General features: G+C 44.4%; 1 protein-coding gene across 4 annotated transcripts in view; it reads left to right on the top strand.

Annotated features, from left to right (window-relative positions):
- ASAP2 (ArfGAP with SH3 domain, ankyrin repeat and PH domain 2) overlaps positions 1-22,107 on the top strand; it is a 161,752-nt gene that overhangs the window by 52,702 nt on the left and 86,943 nt on the right. For all 4 annotated transcript variants that reach the window (XM_036881890.2, XM_036881889.2, XM_036881887.2 and 1 more), the window contains exon 2: positions 9,396-9,468. In XM_036881890.2, the coding sequence (XP_036737785.2) occupies positions 9,396-9,468 (73 nt within the window). The remainder of the gene's footprint in view (positions 1-9,395; positions 9,469-22,107) is intronic.

The raw sequence follows: 22,107 nt of genomic DNA, 5'->3' as shown, positions 1-22,107 counted from the left end.
CATCCTGCTCTGCTATTTGCTGTGCCCTGCCTCTGCCTGTGTCACCCCTTTGGGGAGTAAGAAACACACCAGGAAAGGTTTTGAAGAATATAAATGTTGATGGAAAAAAACTTAGTGGAAACGAAAGACTGGCATGAGCTACATAGGTATTTTTTTCTTACAACTGTTATCAGACCTGATTATATTTCTCCTGTTGACTGGGACTGTACCCAGTTGATGGTGTTCCTAAATGTGCTTGGTATAGTGTAGATCTAGCCCCTCTGAGAACCAGAGGACCCTAATAAAAGTATCCATTAATGAGTGCCTAGAGCATGCCAGAGATAGACTGTCTGTTAATGATCTTACCCTGTGAAGCAAGTATTATTATATTCCCAGTTGGTAGGTGAGGAAACTGATGTCTGTGAGGTCAAGTAATTTTTGGAAGATCAGGCTCCTGGGAAGTGGAGCCTGGTTTAGAACCATGTCTGTCTGATTCAAAACCACTGATTTCTACCCACTGCACTGTTCCAAAAAGGTCCAGCTCTGAAGGACCAGACTGAGCTCCTAGTCTGGGGATTCTTTTCTTTGGTGTCCCCCTGCAGGTGACATTGAGGAGTGAATGGTACGGGCAGTAGAAGGAATGAGATAGAGCAGAACAAGTGGTTTTTCCTATTTTCAATGCACTTGTTGCCTAAAGTCTCTAGTCACAGGTTCACGAGGTACTTTTTGAAAGAATACATAGAATTCCAATCTGGCAGCCAGTGGACAGCAGCAAGGCCCTTTGAGGTGGAACAGTAGAGTCCGTATGCTTACAAGGGGTGGGGAGACCAAGTGGTGCAGTGTCCCCAGGCCACCCTTTGGAACCTTCTGCAAAGTCTCAGCAAAGCCCTGCTCTCACGGCTCATTTGCATAGGGGGCTCAGCAGGAAAATGGCTATCTCAGGTCTCCTCTGCCCTGTTTATGTTACTGAAGTGGAGGTCATGTGGCTTGATCCTTGTTTCCTGGGGAAATCAGCCTGGCTTGTGATTACATTGTCTTCTGGAACTGGGACAGACATGGAAGGCTGATCTTGCCCCCAGCTGAAGGTGTTCCCCCAGCCTCTCCTGCTGCTTCTGCTTGGGCAGGCCTGAGCCTTACCCCATCCCCTCCCGCTGAGTCTAGCAGGGATACCCACCTTCTGGTGTGGTGTCCTTTCTCTTTACACCTGTTCTCTTGAGGTGGCCCATTTCCTGCCTTGTGTTAGTCCAAGGGAGTGAGCTGAGTAATGTGGTGTTGGAGGTTTTGGGGTCCCCAGGCCAGCCCTCCTCCTGCTGCTATTGGCTGTGTTTAGCTCTCTTTCCAAAATTATGCCTTTTCCTTTCCACCTCCCCCAGATCTCAGAAGCTTTCTACCGTTAAGTAAAAATCAGGACATGAAGCATTTTTATGAAGCTGGAGTTCACCGTCATCTGTCTGTTTCCATGTCTCTGAAGTCATGATCTGGTAAATGCCTGGGTTCACAGCTGCAGTCTCCAGTGACAGGGTTCCGGGGAGGCTGTGGTACTGGTTCTTCCTACTTTATCAAGGCTGTCCTTTGTTTACACAGCATTTTTACATAGTCTGTTCTTTTTCCACTTAACGTTTTCATGTCATGTGACACAAAACACTTTAGTCGTAGTAACAACTGTCTAGAATGTAATCACATGAATGCACTCCAGTCTGTGTGGCTGTTCTCCTAGGCTGGGCATTTGGAGTTCTTCCCTGTTTTCTCTCCTTTAAAAGTCCTGCTGAGAACTTTGTAGAGACAATTTATGTGGAAAGGATAAAGGACGTGGTATGTTTCAACAATCAAATAAAACAAGAGGAGAGGAGCAGCTCTGTGGACACACTTTGTTCCTCTTGGAAGCTTGCTTTCTGGAAGACCAGAGCAAAGTGCCTTTAGCTGCCAGAGTCAGGCCAGTTTTGTGATTTCAAACCACCGACCTTCCCCACCACCCAGGGCCTTTATTCTTAAGATTTGTGTTTCTTTTATCTGCCCTTGGGCCTTCACATGTTGTGAGTTCTTAGCTTCCTGGGGTCCAGCTTTGGGGGGTCCCTCAGGCATTCCAGAGTGCTCCAGGGCCAGCATTTCAGCTGGCCAGGTGGGGCTAGCATGACATTCCTTTTTATCCTCTAGAGCTGTTTTCTCTTTCACTATTGATTTTTAGTCACACAAATCATACATGAATATATTTGTGCAGTAAATATTTCAAACAGTACTGAAAACCGAGCCCCCCTTCACTGCCTGTCTGTCTCCACGGTTAACCACTGGGACTCTGTCATGTGTCATCTTCCACGATTTCTTTCTGGGTACATAATTATCTATGTAAATATGCAGATTTGTATTTTTCTCTATTGTTTTATCAGTTTCTTTGGTATGTTTTTGTGCTCAGGGTTGAACAAATCCTCAGTACCTTCCTTGATGCGAAAATAATTGAAAAAGGTGACCAAGTGTAGGATATTGAAGTACTTTTTCCTTAATTAAAAAAAATTTCCAGCATAATATGCTCATGTTAATGACTGTTTAGACAAATCCGAAAGGCCCTCCACCTTTTCCTGGGACAGCAGTGATTACTTGCTTCCTATGTCTTTATATACACCTGCACAGTTTATGTGTATAATGTGGCACTTGCTCATCCTCTCTTGGTTATAACAGTTTACTTCTTTCACAATTTTTTGTGTGTGGCTGAAATTGGTTTAATAAATAATCTTGAACTTTCCTACTCCCCAGGATGGAATTTTAAAAAGCTCCATTGCATTGGTTCTTTGGGAAACTGCTTTATTGCTCTTTGTTCTCAGTGCTGCATACGCCCGCCTGGGTCAAGGTCGGCTGTGTGTGCACAGGCCAGGTGTGCCAGCGTCCCCTTCCTGATGGTCCCCAGGTCTGCACCTGTTGCAGGCACTTGTGATTAAGGACATGGCCATGATCCAGTTGGGGGTGAGAGGCTGGTGGTCCTCTGAAGAGATGCCCACAGGGCCACGACCACTCGTTCTGGCAGATGGGCACAGAATCTGAGGCATTCTCAGGAATAAAAGAAGTGTATCTTTCCCGTTCACCTGCCCTTAAGCGCTGCCTACTTTGGAGGGTGGCAGACCTGAGTTCTGTTATCACTCTGTCCCCAGCTTACTGACTGGTGTCATCTGTTTGCAGATGGCTTAGGAATGGGACTAGGGAATCTCTAAGTTCCCTTTCATTCATTATGTGTGACCAAGATGCCAGGTTAATAAATTACCCCTCTAAGGCCCTTTCACTTTGCCAACCTTTCTGGCTCTTTCCCCAAAATCTAGTTGATCTTAATTTCTTTTCTATAAAAACTGCTTTAAATTTACTTTCATATTAGTACATCATATGTGTACATAAATAAATGTGCTGTAATTTAATGAATGGTTTGCATTCAGCCATCACCTGGCCTCCCTGGCACAGTCAGCATTCCAACAGCATTCGCCAGCCCCACCCGTCATCTCTCGGAGGTGGCCACCATCCCGAGTGTGTGATCAATGTCTCCTTGCTTCTGGGATTTTATCAGCAGTATATACATCCCTAAACATAAACAATATAGTCTACTTTTTCCTACTTTTAAATGTTTATAGTATTAGATTGTTTATATACTTGGCAACTTGCTTCTTTTGCTTAACTTTTTGTGAAGTTCACTTGTGTTCTGCCTAGTAAAGCTCACTTGCCTCCATTGCCATGTAACACTCTGTTACATGAATCTACAATTCATCCATTTCACCATTAACAGGCATTTTGGATTAGTCCCATTTTTGGCTTTTTGCAGGAGTGTCAAGAGCATCCTTGTCTCCTGGTGCAGATGTATGTATACTACTTCAGTTTTATTAGATGACTCCAAAGTGTGCCCTTTAGTTTGTCCTTCTGCACACATTTTACACAGCTGTGATTTAGCTTGGATATTTATTTGATCTTCACTCTTCCTGACACCTGCTGCTCTCCAGGCCCCTACCTTATTCCCCAGAAGGAAGTAGATCCATTATTGCTCTGGCTTGAAACCAAGGCTACAGGCTACTGTGCATTTCTGTGCTTCCCAGAAGGCTTCTGGAAATATTTGACACTGTCATTAATGTTCTGTGTTCCTTCAGAAGTAAAGTCAAATGTGTGATGAGACAAAGCCGCCTTCTAAATGTTTATATGACTCTGCTTTGGCAAAGCTATCCTGGGGGCTGTTTTGCTCTGTCATTTGCTCTACTATCTTTGAAAGATGTCATTTCCTCTCAGGTTAACCTTTCATAAAAGCAGTGATGGGGAAGAGGTGAGACAGGAGAGGAATGTGACTCTCAGGTGGCCTGAGTCAGGGATGGGATTGGATGGGAGGTGGTCTTCCACCCTCTCTTCTTCTCCAGGGCACCATCTTTGGCTTCCAAGAATGAAGCCATCCCCTTCCCCAGCTTGCTGTCTTGAATTAAGGACTTAGAGTCTTAGGGTCCTGGGGACCAAGCTGGCACTTTTCCAAAAGCAGCAGGGGTCGGCTGATAGTGTTGGAGAAACTTCTCATGGCCTCTCTAGGCCAGTGATCAGCAGACTTGGTGAAGGGCCAGATAGTGAATATCTCAGCTTTGTGGGTCTAGAGGCAGAATTGAGGCACTATGTAAGTACTTGCATAATGAGAGAGAAGTAATTTCCACAAAGTTTTATTAATGAAGTTTAAATAATAATAATAATAATAATAATGGAGTACAGTCTTCTGGTAACATAGGTCTACTAATGAGAAATGTGGAATTCTTTCCAGGGAGTGTGTGTGGATGGCATTTCTCTTAATTGGGGTTCACAGTCAATATTCCCCATTGCCGTATCATCACATCAGTGGGAAATGCTTATCTGTATAGATCCTTAGCTCACTGTCACACGAAACAGGCCGTGGGCCGGATTTGGCCTGTGAATCAGGGGGGCCCACGTGGTCAGCCCCAGGCTTATCTCAGGCTGTGGATTTGGTCCCCAGAACAGCCTTCGGACATAGCTGCCTCTGTGCCAGGGTAGGGGTCCTGGTAGGGCTCTGGGAATAAAGACTAACTCAGCCTTCTAAATGGAAACAGGAAGAAGACCCTCTAGGTGATCCCATTGGTCTATGGGACAGTCCTAGGGGATGGCACACTGAGGGATCTGAAGGCTCAGGGGAAACCATAAGGGGTGGGGGGGGCGCCTGCTTAGAAAGAGTCAGTATGTGTGTGTGGCTGGAGCTCTTGAAGAAAGTGGCAAGAGAAGAAGACGGAAGTTTTTTATTTTATTAAATCTTAATTTTGTTCTAAATATTCCTGTGTGGCTAGTGGCTACCATCCTGATCTGAAAAGGAAAGGAGAGAACAGTCTTGTGGTCCCCTCCTGGGGAGGGTCTGCCTTTCTCATGCTTGCTCTGTCCCGGGAGCTGTGGCCATGGCTTGGATGAGCAGCGGAGACTGAGAAGAGCTGCTTTCATGAATAAGTAAGAACCGTGGCTATTAATAAAGCCATTGGGGGATTGAGAGAGACGCTTTTAGAGTGGTTGACAGCAGTTGTTTATTTTCCTCTGCAATATCTGAGACACATCCCTCTTGTTTATGTGATAAATTTACTCTGAAGCTTGATTTATAAACTAAAGGTCAGCTTTAGTCTAGCTCCTCAGGATTAATGAGGGTTGTGGCCAGACTTAAGCTGTGCTGCAGTTACTACTTAGGTCTGTATTGGCTGTTAGCTTTTTGTCTTTGTTTATTGTTTTTACATGCAGATTCTGGCCAAACCTGCAGCTGTTTTACTTTCTTTTAATCTTAAACTTGGGTAGATTTTGAGGGGAGAAGGGCATGGGTGCACACCTAACCTGTTTAGAAATCTCAGCCTGATTGGTAAAACACCTTTGGTTTCTTGAGACTCAAGTTTTATTTTTTGTTGTTTTTAAGATTCCAGTGCTGTGTTTATATATAAGTGACAGCCTTTTCAAGCACTTAGGCTTAATCATTCTAACTTCTCCTGACCAAGTTTAATCTTAATTTTCTATAAATGCACCATAATGAAGGGTGTGTTTTTAAGTGGGGAGGTAATTGCTTTTCCCTCTTGCAATTTTAATTAAAAATTACCTCTACCGCCTACCTCACCATTATTTCCAAGCTGTTCTTAAACAGACTGTAGAAAAGCAATAGTTATTTTTTATCCACCTTCTCCTGCGTTCAGGAAACAGCACACCCCCTTTAATAACAAAAGTAGAGGAGTCTATGTGTTGGCATATTTTTAGGAGACTTTCATGCAGTAAATGATCAGGGAGGGGTGTTCCCTACAATATACATGGGAGGAAATTTGTCAGAGTTCAGCTGCGGTAAAACGTATGTCATCATTGATTAGCTTTCCCCACTGGGTATACAACTACTGCCAGTACCCATTTTTCTTAGCACAAGGAGAGCTAAAATCCAGTTGAGAAGAGTCAGAATAGATTCCCCTGGCCTCTCAATGACTTTTCCAGAAGGTCTGCTGCCCTGCATCAAGCGCTGATGGACTCCTAACCACGGGTCCCAGCCATGGCTCTCATTGGTGGTTGTTCTTTTCCCAAATCCACTTCCTGCCAGCCCAGGTCTGTTGTTCTCACTGTGGCCTGAGTGATCTTCAAGTACAGCTCTTCCCTTCCCTGTGCTAGGAAGCCTCCTCTGATAGCCGCCCATTGTCTTGGGTCTCCGCCAGGACGCCTTGTCCTGGTTTGAGTCCTTGCTGCCTTTCTAGTCTCAGAGTCACTTACTGAACTGCTTTTTGAGTCCTGTCTATGCCAGGCTCTCTGCCAGGCACTGGGGACACAGTGACGAGCAGGTCCCTGACCTTAGATGAGAGCATTAGAGACAGTAAAAAGTAGTAAAATTAATTTTATTAATATTTTGTTTAATATGTCCAGAATATCATCACTTTAATATACCTGCATTTGTGAGCTCTACAGACTCATGTGGGTGGTAGGCACCACATGGAGCGGCACATATGCCCAGGCAGAGCCAGACAGTAGAAAAGCAGGTGAATGTACCTGCCAGGTGCTGGACTCTGGCTTTGTGCTTATGTAGGGGGTTATCTTGCTAGACTGTAAACTCCATGAAGCCATGGGCATTGCCCTGTTCGCTCACTGATGTATCTGTGATATCTAGCTGAGTACGTAGCATATAGTAGGTGCTCGTCAGCTGAACCATCGAGTAAGCAAAGCACACTAGGAAAAGCTAGCATAGCACTAGTCCATCCGAGAACGCTTCCAGGAGGTCCCAAACCACCTCACAAAGTTGAAATAGAAGGCACTGGGCCAAGAGGAGGCAGGGAGAGTACTCTAAGGAGGGAAGAGAGTGTACAGTGCTTAGAAGCAGAGGGAAGCAGGCCAGGGAGCTGCAGTAGCTCACTGGGACAGAAGCAGGAGGCTGTCAGGAGAGGAGGCTGCCGCTGTAACGGGCCAGATCGTAAAGAGGTTTTAAAGCTGTGCTGCAGAGTGGAGACTTTATTCTGAGGACATCAGCAAGCATCACCAGCGACCTGGCTCGAAGTGGCCCTGGAACTGTGTGTTTCTCTCCTCTCTGTGCGGGATGTTTTCTCCCTCCTCACCTCCTAGAATGTAGAAAGGGCTTAGTAATACTGGCTGACCTATAATGTTTCCATAGTCGAACCAGGCTGGTGCTGGTGCTGGTGCTGGTGCCTTCCGCTGTGTGGGAAGCTTTGAGGAGGAGGAACAGGTTTTATTATTTGAATGCAGGTCAGATACTGTTCTGGCAGTTCTGAAGACTGTGCAGGACCAGATTTGTTCCAGTGCTAGACTAGATGTTGAGTAGGCCAAATGTGTTTGTCAGTAACAGCCCTTGCCTGGGACCGGGCCGCCTAGAGCCTTGACTCATGCCTCGCACTGGTGGCTTTGTGTGTGAGAGCTGTGCCCTCTGACGCACAGCCGGTCAGGCTTCAGGGGCTAGCGTTTCTGCCGCAGCCCTGAGCACACCCTGTCATCTGTGGCACTGCCAAAACCCTGGAAGCCAGTGCATGTGTTGCCAGATATCGTTTGCTGGGTAACAGATTGGGAATAAACATTGATGAGACTGAGAGAAAGGAGAGTGCAGTAGGGATTTCCATGGGCTATTTTGTTTCCTTTTCATATCTCAGGGGAAGGTAAGGAATGGAGTAGAGATGCTTTCCTAGGAAAAGAAAAGTTAATGCTCTACAAGAACTTTTGACTCTTGCATCAGTCCTTACCTACCCTTCTCTATAATATGTCAGCATATAATGCTTTTTTTATTATAACTTCTCTTGTTGTTGTAGCCACTCTAGTGAATGTCTACTGCCATGCCAGCACCAGTCACCTCTGTTTTTAGCATCGAGTAAACTTGTCATTGTTGCGCTAGAGCTAGGACTTACAATGCTGGGATTAAAAATGGATTTAAGAGGTTAACTCAGGAAGCCTGGAAGTCCAGAATCTATTTCTCTGAGGCAGCGTGCTCTGTTTCAGATGATAGGCCATTGCAATTTTTAATGATCAAAACTCACAATGAATAATGATAACTACTGCTCATGAGGATCTGCTGTCCACGAGGAATCGGGCTGGGTGCTTCCCCTCAGTCCTCCATTTAATCTTTGCAGCAGCCCTACAGTTGGTGTCACTATCCCAGTTTACAGATGCTTCTTCCTGTCTCAACTTAAAGTGACGCCATTGCTCTTCTGTGGTATTTAATTGGGTTAGAAGGAAATTTACCCCTGGATCTTGTGTGAAAGCAGAGCTGCAGGGAAATCTCCAGGTTTGTTTAATCATTGAACAAATATTATTTGAGTACCTACTATGTGCTGGACAGTATAAGTGCCTATAAGTAAGTGATTGGTCTATAAATATAATATGTAAGTGTGTCTATTTAATCTTTCAACCTTGCATAGTAGGTATTGCTATTCCTGGCTTCTAGGAGAGAAATCTGAGGCTTGGAGAGAATTAAGAACATGTCTTGCTACAAACAAATTCACATTTGGGTCCTTTCAAATGCAGAGTGGGTTTGCCTTCCACTATAGACCATGCTGCTTCTGGCAGGGGTGGACTGATCCTGTATTCTGACTCTCTTGGGGTGTGGACACAGGGCACTGTGCCCCAGCACATACCTATCCCCCTCCTGCCCGCTGTCCTTTGCCCTCCCTTGAGAAGGATCACAGACTTGGAGCCTGGCTGGTTCGCAGTGGGCGGTCCAAGCTAGCTGGTGTCACTGCAGAGGCTAACGTCTGGGGGTAGTGTGGGCAGAGGTAGCTGCCATACTTTGGGGGGATGAAGCCTGGGAAGGCGTTGGTTTTCCTGACAGCTAGATCTTCATGCCACACGGAGGATTTGTCCCCCAGGAATATCCCAGAGGGGCCTTCAGAGCTCACATGGACACTTTCTGGTAGTCATGATCTAAGTTTAAGCACATGTTTTCATTAATACATTCTCTATTGTAGGCTTTGGACGTGGACCGGATGGTTCTTTACAAAATGAAGAAATCCGTGAAAGCAATAAATATCTCTGGGCTGGGTGAGTATGCATTCTTTCTTACAGGTATTTTCGTGGAAAACGATTGCATTTGCAGTTCTGATGCCATAATATTGACCACCATCAATGAATAATCAATTAAACTCCTCTTTCTGGGCATGCATATTACAGACTCTGAGCTGGGTGTTTACTTTTAGGAGTGTGTTTTGTTTTGTTAATTGTCTAAATTTGGAGTTGGGTTTCATCTCCACCCCCACACTATCCCTTGTTGCATTTCCTGTTCTCTGAAGTGCCACAGAGTTTCCCACAGCAACCCTGCACAAACTTTGTCAAATTTGTTCAAAAGACTCCAGATTCACTCCAGCCTCTGCTCTTTGGTTTGAGCTGTTAATCATGTCAGAATGACCTTTCCATTTCTCTCTTACCTAATGCTTGCCTTTCTTGTTTGGGAAGAAAATGAATAGATATTAAAGTTTACTCAACTACTCAAAGTAATATTTGATCTAGATTTAATAAACATGTTTTAAAAAAAGCCACTGCAACCTTTGACTTAAAGATTTCAGGCTGTATATGTGTGGCAGGTCTGTTCCCACACAAAACCTTACAAGTGATAGAAAATAGTTTTTAAAGTCATTAAATGACTATATTAAGTGACTGTGTCACTCAGAAACAAGAAAGTGGCAGCCTTGGGGGACTAGAAGTTGTGAAGAATCCCACGGAGCCTGGAGCTGATTTGTGGGGAGCATGCAGCTGTTGAGCATGGCAGAAACACTGTGAATGCCTGAGGGTGGTGGCCTGGGACAAGGTGTCCTGGTCTACTTCTACAGAAGCCTGCCACTCGGTACCCTAACTCGTCCCTTCACCCTCGGGGTACCTTCCTTCAGTGAAAGTAGCGAATGGAGCAGAATGCCGTAGGTGGTTGAGATGTCAGGAGGGATGGAGAATAGCCTGGAAATACATGTCCCACTGACTCCTTCCTCCACCCAGTTAAAGTACTGTGAGTGCCAGTCTGGGTGCTGTTTTTGCATCTCCCCCAGGGAAGGCTGCAAGCCAAGGTTGAGAAGAGGGTAGTAGGAAATCTGAGTTACAAAGATAATTACAACCAAGAATTGCTACATGTATTTAGGAACAGATTTTACAAAAGATATGCAAGAACTCTACATTGAAAACCACAAAACACAGCGGACAGAAATTGAACAAGATCCAAAGAAATGGAGAGGTATCTGATGTATGTGGACTGGAAGACTTGATATTGTCAGATGTCAGTTCTCCCCAAAATGATCTCAAGATAACAACCCTAATCAGAAATCCAGCAGGGGAAATTGACAAGCTGATTCTAAAATTTATATGGAAGTGCACAGGAGCTGGAATACCCAAAACAATCTTGGGAAAGGAAGAATGAGTTGGAGAACTTAAATTCCCTGACTTAAAAGTCTTGTAAATCTATTACTATAGACTCTGTAGTCAAGACTCTGGTACTGGCGAAAGAGTCAGCATATAGGTCAATGGAACAAAATAGAGGGTCTAAAAATAAACCCATATTTACATGTTTTTTATGTTCAACAAAGTTGACCTAGTAAGTCCAATGGGGAAATGAAGGTGTTTCCAACAAATGGCACATGACACCCTCTCATACCCTACACAAACATTAATTTGATATGAATCATAGATTTAAATGTAGAAACTAAAACCAGAAAACTTCTTGAAGAACACAGGAGAATATCTTTACAACATGGGGTAGGCAAAGGCTTCTGGGGTAGGACACAGATGGCAATAAGCCTTAAAATAGACTAAATCAAAATGAAAAACTTCTGCTCTCAAAGATATTAAGAATTGCCTAACATTTGAAGAGCCCCAAAATCAAGAAACAGAAGAACCTATACTTGAGGAAACTGAATAGGGCAATCAGAACAGGACTTTTAAATAAGAACCTAGGACGAATATCCTTAAAGGGTCAAGGAAGGTTATCAAATTTCTAAAATGAGAAAAGGTACTCCTGAAAAAGGACCAGTGAAAGGCTTGACAGTGAAAAACATAATTGAAATTTATTTCAAAGATTTGTTAAATGGCAGGCTCTACACATGAGAAGGGGAAATCAGTGAGGCCCCATGTTGCCTGAACACAAGGAGTTGAAGGGATGGACAATGTAAAATAAAAATTGTGAGTCACAAAGAATAGATTCAGAAAAGCCAGTATTAGCATTAACCTGAAAGGAGTTCCAGACAAGAGAAAGAGAATGGAAAAATGGAAATTTTTGAAAAAGTAAATACCTAAAGAATTCCCAGAACTAAGAAGAGATTTAAGATCTCATATTGAGAAAGTCTAGTGAACACTAAGGAGAACAAATTACACACACTCTCATGCTCTTAATATATTTATGTGTATGTACTTGCATGTATATGTTTATGGGTGGACATGGCATATCTCAAGGCATGTCCTACTGTCCTGACATCAGGGATAAAGAAACTAAAAAATTTACCAACAGGGGGAAAAAAAGCATATACTTAGGAAGAAAGATTTGGGAGAAATATGCTAAGAAGTGATTGTTTTAGAGTTTTGACTTTATATTTTTCTGCCCTTAAATTTGCATATTTTATATATTGAAATTGTATTGATGTTAAAATGGTAAGACAGGTATTAAGTTGTGCTAAGTGCCAAAGGAATGTGAAGTAAGTTCAGGAAAGCAGAGAACACATGGCACTTAATTGTTCAAGACTGAGCTAGTTCCTAACTAAGCTTGAAGCCTGGCATTCATGCTAATATCTGTTGTGCCCTGGGGTAAATCCCTTAGCATCTTTTAGCCCTGGTTTCCTTGTTTCTAAAATAGTCCACTTTTTAATAATAATCAGGTTGAAAGGCGAATCAGTGGTTCTCAGCCAGGGCAGTTACACCACCCCTCCCCGTATGAGGTTCGGTTAGTAACAACTGAACATGTGTGCATGCTGTTGACAACTAGTGATTAGGGGCCAAGTATGCTGCTGAAGGTCCCAAGAGGTGGAGGACAGGCCCCAACAAAACATTATCTGGCCCAAAATGTCAATAATGCCAGGGTGGGGAAGCTTCACCTAGATATTCTTCAAAGTCCTCTACAATTTTTTAACAATAAAACAAAACCAAAAATTGCTACCATGCTAGCTTGTCAGTATATAAATATCAATTTATTACCTCACAACTACTGATTTTATGAAAGAAGGAAGTAGAGTTCATTTTCAGTAACTAATACCTAACTGGAAGTAAACATATATAGGGAAATATTTTTATTTAAAAGTCAATATCAAAGAAAAGAGTATAAAACCCTCTCTGCTTAATACAGCACTGAGATTTGCTAAAGCAAATGTTTGAATATCCAAAAAGGAAGTCACCTGCAACTAGCTCTTTTATTGGATAAACTGAGGGGGACAGGAAGGAATAATGATTGATTTTACGGTTGAACACTGTAAGTCTGGGGGGAAAATATTTTCCTAGCCCAGGGCAAAATACCTTTAAAACCGAAATCAGTCAAAGGGAGAAATAAAGTGGGAGAAACCCATTTATTGCTTACAAGCAGTCGTCCACTTCTGCTCTCCCCTGTCTCTCGTGACCTGGCAGCAAAAGGAGCCCCACTTAACCTTTCCAGTCCAGATATGCCCTAACTCCCCCTAATAAATTACCTGTTGATATGGAGATGGACTACTCTCCACCCTTTGGAAATACCTATTGATATGAAAATGTGAAGAGCCATAGCGTAATGGAAATACTAAGGCCAGGCAAGAGATTCTGGAAATATTGTAAATTTACCCACAGCCCACCCCTCCAGAAATGTCACCTCACAATCTACTCGTTCCCCATCTTAGGCAGTGGACCCTGTGAAAGAAAACTGGAGCATTGTAACCAGACTAATAACATACAATAGCAACAGCAATAAAATCATGATAATCCTCAACCTGAAGGATTCGGCTAGGTTCAAAGTCCTATGCAGATTAAGTCCATAGCTTCCCCATTCCACAGGCAGTCAGTAGCTGAAGAGGCAGGGAGTTCAGAGCAATCATCACACAGCAGTTGCAGCCAGGGGTCAGGTCCAGGCCACAGGAACTGTAGAAGAAAATAAACTTATGGGCGATAAAATACATGTTTTAATGATATAAACATAGACAAATCTTGTCCATCAGGTAGGATGCATGCAAAACAGTGGTCCTGTGACTGGACAGTGGCAGGAATGGGATCTCGTCCTGGTCTAGTATACCAGACTTTCACCCCACTCCCAGTGTGAGTTACAGATGGGTCAATACATAGGGCTACAGGAGGTACATACACTGGCCGTAAAGATAAAACAAAACTTACCCATAAGATGCTCTTACCTCCTGGGTACACTACCATGATCTTTGGGGGCCACTCTGTTGTTACTCTAGGAACACACAAGAGGCAAGCTTCCAGGCCTTTTCCCCAAGGTTCCAGAAGGGCCAGCCATCGCTGGTTCATGTGTCAAAATGTCCAGGGCCACATCCACTCAACAGAGTCTCCAGGGTTTAATGCAGTTGGGGATGGGAGCAGCATGTTGCTCTGCTGGCCATAGCCTGGCTTCAATAACTCCTCTTTGGTTTGCACACACAGTTGTATAGGAGAGACAGCAATGCGTGTTAGCATTTCCACAGGACTTAAGGCTGCTTTTCGGGGCTTCTCATTCAAACGCCGTAACACTGTCCAGAAGTGTACAGCTCCGTAGATTGTTGTCCAACTTCAGGCCAAATTTCAACAAACCATTGCACCTCTCTATCATGCCTGCCCCAGTAGGGTTATATGATACATGAAACTCCCACTTTATTCCTAATTGCTGCTCCCATTCTTGTAACACATGTCCAGTAAAGGGGTGCCTTGATTGCTCTCAGTCACCTGCGGCCAGCCATAGGTTGCAAAGAAACACTCTAGACCTCTCTTGGTGGTTTGCTGATCTGCATGACGCAGGAAAAGCAACCAATGGGCCAGTAACTGTGTCCACACAAGTCATGGCATACTGATATCTTTCTGATATGGGCAGAGGCTCAATATAGTCTATCTGCCACCTGACAACGGGTATCAGTCCCTTTACTATTGTCCCATGTTCCTGTGAGACTATGTATAAGTCCCTCTTAGAGCACACAAGGCACTCCTGGGCTCTGTTGACTTCTTCAGAGATTAACGGCAAGCCCCACCAATGGGCTACAGCCCACATTGTCTTTTGCCCTGTGTGCAAGAAATGCTTATGTAACCACTGAGCTACATCAGAGGCAGGCTTTCCTTCCAGCCAATGCACCTGGGCCAGTGTGTCTGCTTCATCATTCCATGGGGATGCCAAAGGCAAATGGCTTCACATGGTATACGGTAACTGTCTTAGTCTGACCAGAGGCCCATAGGTCTTGCCACAACTCTTGCCCCCAGAGGGTCCAGTGACCAACCATCCAGTTGACATAGTACCAAATCAGTAGCCACAGGGTCAAGCCCCAATAGGCAGCCCAGCTGTCAGTGCACACAACTATAGGGGAGGGCTCCTGGGTGATCACAATCCATACAGCCCACAACTCAGCCCATTGACTGACTGCTCTTCTCCTCTCCATCCTCCATCCATGTTGTCTCATTCTCAGGATGGAAAGTCACAGCCCTTAACTTTGGGGCTGCCCACACTGGAGCTGTCTGTATACCAAGCATCTTCGGGTATAGGGGCTTTTCCCTTCTGATAAGGACTCTTGGCTACCAATGGCTCAAAAGCAAGTTCTTCCTGCTTTCCACTGGTATATATCACTGGCCCCAATAAGCATTGGAGTTCTCCACTTAAGGGGTTATTGGAGAGGTTGCTACGCTGCTATAAGTATGCACCCCTTTGGCCAGTATAGGTGTCTGTGCCACACCACTCCATGGCCTTTGCGTCTAGTCTCGCACCCACCCCACAGTGGGATAGGTGGTTATTACCTTAGTCAGAGCTGTTCCAGTGAAGGGCTCTGTAGCCAGCAAGGCATGGTACATGGCAGCCAGTTGCTTCTCTATCAAGGTGTACCGGACCTCTGCTTCTTTCCATAGTTGTGACGAGAATCCAATATGTTGGCATGTACATTCAAGCCACTGCCACAGGCCTCATCCATAACCAGCTTCGGCTACTTGAACATCTAACTCACAGGGCCTTGATGAGTCATTACACTCAAGGCCTATATGGCCATAACTGCTTGCTTAGCAGCAGTAAAATCAGCTGCATGTTTTATCCCAGTCCCACCTGATGCTTTTTCGTACCAACTGGTATAAGGGCTTCAGAATTTATGCCAAGTGTGGGATAAACACTCTCCACCTCCCCTAAGGCCTTGACCATCCCCCCCCAGTCAAACCACACCGCCCAATCGTCGTCCTGTGGGGGTGAGAGTCCAGACAGAGCCTGAGTACTGTTCCCCAGGGAATCTTGCAGAGGCACAGGCTGGACATGGGGTTTGCCTTTGGCTCCTGTGTCCTGGACCTCAGCAGCTGGAACTGCCGCTCTGGCTTTAATTGGTACCACATTGTTAACAAGATCCTGTTGGGCTGCCCATCAAGTTTTTCTTTCACTACCCCAGCCTTTATCAAATCAAGCCACATGTGGGTCCTTGAGACTTTCAAGGGCCCTTTGCACCTCTCCTTTCAGTTGTAGCCCATACTTCCTCCTGTGCTCTTAATGTTTCAACCTCCCCCAGATCTGCTAAAGTGTGAGTAGCCTCACTTATGGGTTGCTCTATGTGGGGAGTGAGAATAGACACTAGGGACCCAAAGAGATGGGGGCTTATGGAGCACCAGACTTCTCATTCCTACAGTGAACAACTCATCAGGGCCCTGGGGGTCCATATTATAGATGATATTTTTCATGCCCAACTCCTGTAACACCTGCTGGAGCTCTGCATATGTTTTCCAGCTAGTGGGTAAGTCAGGTAAATCACCCTGACTAGGCCAGACTGCCCTGATGACTGAGGTCAGCCAGTCTAGTAGCACCCGATTCCATGAGGTGTCACAGGCACTTTGCAACTGCTGCCAGAGGGAAGGGTGAGTCATCAGGGAAGCCATTCTACCCATTTCAGAATCCAACAAAACAATGTTTTCTACCCCCATAACCCAGACACACAAAAGCCATATAGTCAGAGGTTCTGACAGTTTATGCTGAAACTGAATGCTCATGTCCACCAGCTCACTCTGGGTATTGGGGCGGAGGATGGAGTGCTCCACAACCTGGGGAGGGGTCATCTCCTCCCCTGAGGAACCCGCAGTTACTGTGTTTTTATTTTCTTAATTACAACATGGTGGACCTTTAATATGGGAGAGGCTGGTACCTTGGGTGGTGGCCTTGACAACATATCTGCCCTTGGCCCCACCCCCTCACTCTCTCCTGCCATCTCTGCCATCTCGGGCTGAAGGCACTGCTCTTTCCTCGGTAACCCTTTCCACTGTCTCGAGAAACAGACATCTCACAATCCCGGCTCCTGCATGGCCACTCAGGGCCTCCAAGCAGTCTTCTGTCTCACAGAGGGCTAATTCCACAGCTCCCAGTGTCTCCACCCTCCCTCAATTCTGGGGAAGGCCCCACGCCTCTAGGAGGTGCTTTACCCTGGAATAGTTCTCCACTAGGGCTCCCTAATTGGTAGCCCCACAGAAAGGGAGCTTTCAGGTGAAGCTGCACCCTCTACCACTGTAGCCACTGGGGCCTCCCCACCATCCACAGGGTGGGAGGGGTGTTCTGGGCATCCCCCCACCATTTCTAGGGGCAGCCTGTCCAAGCGTCACACCCGTGAAGACAGATTTCGGGTTCAGAGGTCCTGCTGACTACCGCCAGATGTAATTCTGGGGGGAAAATATCCTCCCAACCCGGGGCAAAATACCTTTGAAACTGAAATCAATCAAAGGGAGAAATGAAGTGGGAGAAACATGTTAATTGCCTACAAGCTGTTGTCCACTTCTCACCTGTGTCTCTCCCAACCTGGCTGCAAAAAGGAGCCCCACCCAACTTCTCTGGTCCAGATATGCCCTCGCTCCCCCAAGTGTAATTACCTATTGATCTGGACATGGACTACTTCTTTCCACCCCTTGGAAACACCTTTGATATGGAGATGCACTAAGGCCAAGCGAGAGATTCTGGAATTATTGCAGTTTTACCCATAAACACTTACTGCATACTTGTGCTTTCTGTACATTATGCCAGTCTTTCCAACAAACCTTTCTCATAGACAAGTGAGAAGCTTGAGATTAGAGGGTTAGAGTAGCTCCAAGTTGCTCTGTGGTCCACACTGTGTTCAGTCTCCTGCTCTGTTGTGAGGCTACCATGTGTCTTCACTGTGTTTGGCACACTGATCAGCTATCTTCAAGTCTTCCCAGAAATTACTTAGACGTAGATGCTCTGGTGACAAGGGCCGGATTTCAAAAAGTATCTTAAGACATTTTTTTTTTTGCTGTGTTTCCTTGGGCTTTTTGAGTTTATAATTTAAGTCTAGTGTAAAGGAAATTTTATGTTCTGATTAGGTTTAAAAGTGATTTTAAAGTCATACATTGAGAAGGCTGTTCTGATCAGAAATAAAAATGAAGCAATGTGCTGCTTGTGCAAACACTGGCTGTGTGACAGCTGCTGGTCTTGTGTGTCTCTGGAGGCCACAGCACACAATTGTGTAGCTTTTAAGGAAATAAGCCCTAGAAGAGAGAAGATGTAAGCACTTGTTATCAGGATGCTAGGCGTTAGGGGTCTAATCTGCCTTTCTGATCGATATTGCTGAGCATGTGCCACAAACCTCATTCTTTTGCCTGCCCCAGAGTTACTTTGTAAAATACGACCCAGTGATGTTCCATCTCTGCTTAAGACTCTGCTCTGTTTTCTTGTCCACACTCATGTGCATGAAGGTGAGTTCCAGAGCCTGGGAGAGAAGAGGAGGCCTCTGTGCGGGTACTAGAATTTCAGGGAGATTGGGGAAAAGCACAGGTAAACAGGTTTCTCTTCTTGCAGTACTTACTGGAGATTTAGTATATGCCCATGTGTCTTGTGGAGGAGATAGGTCTTCCCCTTCTCCAGTGATTTGCCTCTGAAACGGCCACTGTCTCAATCACCCCTCCCCGCCGAAGCCCCTGCTCCATAAATGCCGCAGAGTGCCAGATGGTGTCCTAGCTCCCTGCATCACTTGGAGAGGCTACCTGTCTGGGGTCCCTCACAGCTCTTGTGCCCTTCTTTGAAATAACTGGCCATTTTCCCGGGGTGCCACCTTTTCTCTCTGCACACGCTCTTCAGTCTGCTTGAAATGGCATTTGCCGCTTAATGGGAGGAAACTGAGGCTTACGGCCGCTGAGAAGTTTGCTGTGGAATTTAACACACATAGGCTGTTAGCCTGACCTTGAAGGGGGTCTCCCTGTTTCTGTCATCTTTTACCCATCTATTGTATCATGCCACATTTGAGTTATTATAAAGCCATGAGTCTGAATATTTTTTAAAACCAGAATACTGATTTTGAAGTGAAGTCCTGAAGTCTTTATTTCAGAGCAAGTATTGTCTACTTAAAAGTCACCTGAGGAAACCTGGTACTTTTTCCTGTGATGTTACTGACATTGTTCACAGCATTTTTGGAACTCTTCCCTAGAACTGCTTTTAGTAGCACATTCTTTTGAATATTTTTAGTAGAGGAGTCTAAGGATAGATAAAATTTTTTTAGAACCAGATATCAGAAATAAGTGAGGCATATTCAATAGGGATTAAGCTGCTAGCGAGCATAGTTGGTCAGGAGTGTTGTGACTGTATGCTCATTCGGGCTCGGAGGCCAGGCGGGCAGTTCTGAGAGAAGCCCCCACAGCCCTCGGATCATTAAGAGTGTTTGACGTTCTAAGGCAACTGCTTGCATATGAAGAGCACTCAGTTTATGATGATTAAAAAGACAGCAAAAATAATTTTTTGCTTTTACTGCCACATACCTTTTTTGTCTCCTATTTCTTAATTTACCTGAGACTGGGGGACTTCTCTACCTACCTTTCTAGTTTGTCGTGGATTGGCATATTTGACCACTAATTGATTTCCACCGCTCATCACAGTCTTTGATCCAGGCTGACTGATCTCTCACTGCTCCGTGAGCATTTCAGGCTGTTTGCACACTATCTCCCACCCAGCCCCACTCCTGGTCTGTCCATATGCTCTTGCTGTCCTGGGCACCTGTTGAAGACCCACCCACCCTTACTACCCATCTTCATCAAGCTGAGACTTGATACAGCATTAGCCTTTTTTGCTCTCTTTTATTAGTTTTCTATGGCTACTGTAATGAATTACACAAACTGAGAGCCCTAAATTGACATAAATTTTTATCTTGCCACTCTGGAGATCAAAAATCTGAAATGGGTCTCACAGGGCTAAAATCAAGGTGTTGACAGAGCCCCTTCCTGGAAGCTCCATGGGGGAACCTATCTCCTTGCCTCTTTCAGCTCCTAAAGGCTGCCTGTACTCCTTGGTCTGTGGCCTTCCATCTTCAAAGCCAGCAATGGCCAGTGTAGTCTTTATGATGCTGTTGTCACTCTGACATGCCTTAATTTGCACAGGCTTTCATAACAAAATACCAGACTGGGTGGCTTAAACCACAGACATTGTTTTTTGCAGTTCTGGAGGCTGAAAGTCCAAGATCAAGGTGTCAGCATAGTTGGGTTCTGGTAAAGGCTTTTTCCCTGGCTTGCAGACAAGCCTTCTTGCTGTGTCTTCATATGGTAGAGAGGAGTGGGCTCTCTGGGGTCTCTTGTTATATCCCATCATAAGGACCCCACCCTGATGATCTCATCTAATTCTAGTTATCTCCCAAAAACCCTACCTCCAATACCATCACATTGGTGGATAAGGCTTTAATGTATGAATTTTGGGGGGACCCAATTCTGTCCATAACAGATACTGACTCTTCTGCCTCTTTCTTCCATATTTAAGAATGCTGTGATTGCACTGGGCCCCACCCAGATGATCCGAAATAATTTCTCTTATTTTCATCTGATTAACAAGATTAATTCCATCTGCAACCTCAGTTCCCCTTTTCCAAGAAGCATAATAATGTTATGTTTCTGCTTAAGTTCATAAGACTGTCCTCTTAATTGTAGGAGAAACTTAAGATGTTAGATGTAAGCAGTATATATTATAGCGGGCTGCATATTCTGCTATGTGAGGATTTATATGCATTTATGGAGAAAGGAGGTCTGAGATGCCTTAGACAGCTGTGTTTCTACAGCCTGTGAACTAGGAGTGGCTTTTACCATCTTGCCATGTACACTTACCATTTTGCCAATAATAACTCATTGCCTTTGGCCTGCACAGCCTTTAATATTTACACTCTGGCTTTTTAGGAAAAAGCTTGCCTGCCCCTGCTTGAGAGTAGTGGTTCTGAAACTTCAGAGGGTCCTAGAATCTCCTAGAGGTCTTATTAAAGCACAGATTGCTGGGCTCTGCCCTCAGAGTTTTTGGTTCAGTAGGAGCAGGCTGGAGCCTGAGGGTTTGCTAATCAACTGAGTTCCCAGGTGATGCTGAAGCTGCTGGTCTTTGAGAATACTTAGGACCCACACCCTGACCTCAGACACTGGACTGGGCCAGAGTGGTGTCAGTATGTCCTCAGTATAAATAAAACAATATTTTTGTTACACAACAGGAAGTATATTATGATAGGCCCCAGCTTTCAAAAGGATGACAGATGACCCAGCTAAGCTATATTTTCTGGAGCACCTTGTGTGCAGATTTGCAAAAGCACTTATTATAATGATTTGTTAAGAAACTTTCTGCATTAATTTTTCCCACTCATAATAGACTGCTGTCTAATGTCTTAAAAATAAAAAGAAACCCACTTCATATTTATTCCAAAACTTTAATCAGCCTAAAATTCCCCAAGCTCTGTCTCAGCCCAAAGATGTTTTTCCCCTGCTGGGAAGTTGAAGCTAACATTTTTCAGCTGTGTTTGACACATCAGTGGGTGGAAAAATTCATCTTCATCAAGAAGGAAGCAAGAAAAGACTTTCATTTTCACTTCTCTAGAATTACTGTATCTTAAAGACTTAGAGGTATTTGTACTCAGAGCGGAATATCCCTTCCTCATCCTTGATCTGAACATCCTAGGGAAATTATCACATCCTTGAAATGAAAAATTCAAAGAAAGAAATGCTAATTTTCCCTCAAATCCATATCATCTTTTACCTAGAAAAGAAAATGAGATTTCAGTAACTGTATTTTCTGTTATTTGCAATGCTAATTAGAATGACTATTAAATTAATATAGAGCTTAAAATTAATATGGAGAATTATTTCCACTGTAGACATCATATAATTAGGATAGAGTATCTTTAAAGAAATATAATAGTTTAGGAAGTGAAGTTGCATTGTGCACTGAGAAGGTACTATTATCTGGCATGATTTTCTTTGTGTTACATGAGAAAATAATGAGATCATCATAATCCTCAGTGTTTGGCAGGAATATTCTGCTACTTTGTTGTGGCATTGAGAACAGGCACACAGTTTTTGGAAGGCAGTTGGGCACTGTGCATGGAGGAAATGGAAATCTTCCTGTGGGAAGATGCACGGAGATGCTTGTTGCTTTGCTGCACTGCTTATCCTAGTGAGAAGCTGAAGGTCTCCAGTAACTAAAGTAGGGTTAGCCCCTTGGTGGAATTGTGGTTACATAGCAACATGAAGAAACATTCGTATAATGGAATCCTCAGATGGTAAAATTCAGCATAC

Source organism: Manis pentadactyla, chromosome 2, assembly GCF_030020395.1.
Source record: "Manis pentadactyla isolate mManPen7 chromosome 2, mManPen7.hap1, whole genome shotgun sequence".
Classification (NCBI taxonomy): Eukaryota; Metazoa; Chordata; class Mammalia; order Pholidota; family Manidae; genus Manis; species Manis pentadactyla.
Note: the sequence above shows the minus strand (reverse complement) of the source record. Positions and strands in the feature narration are given on the sequence as shown.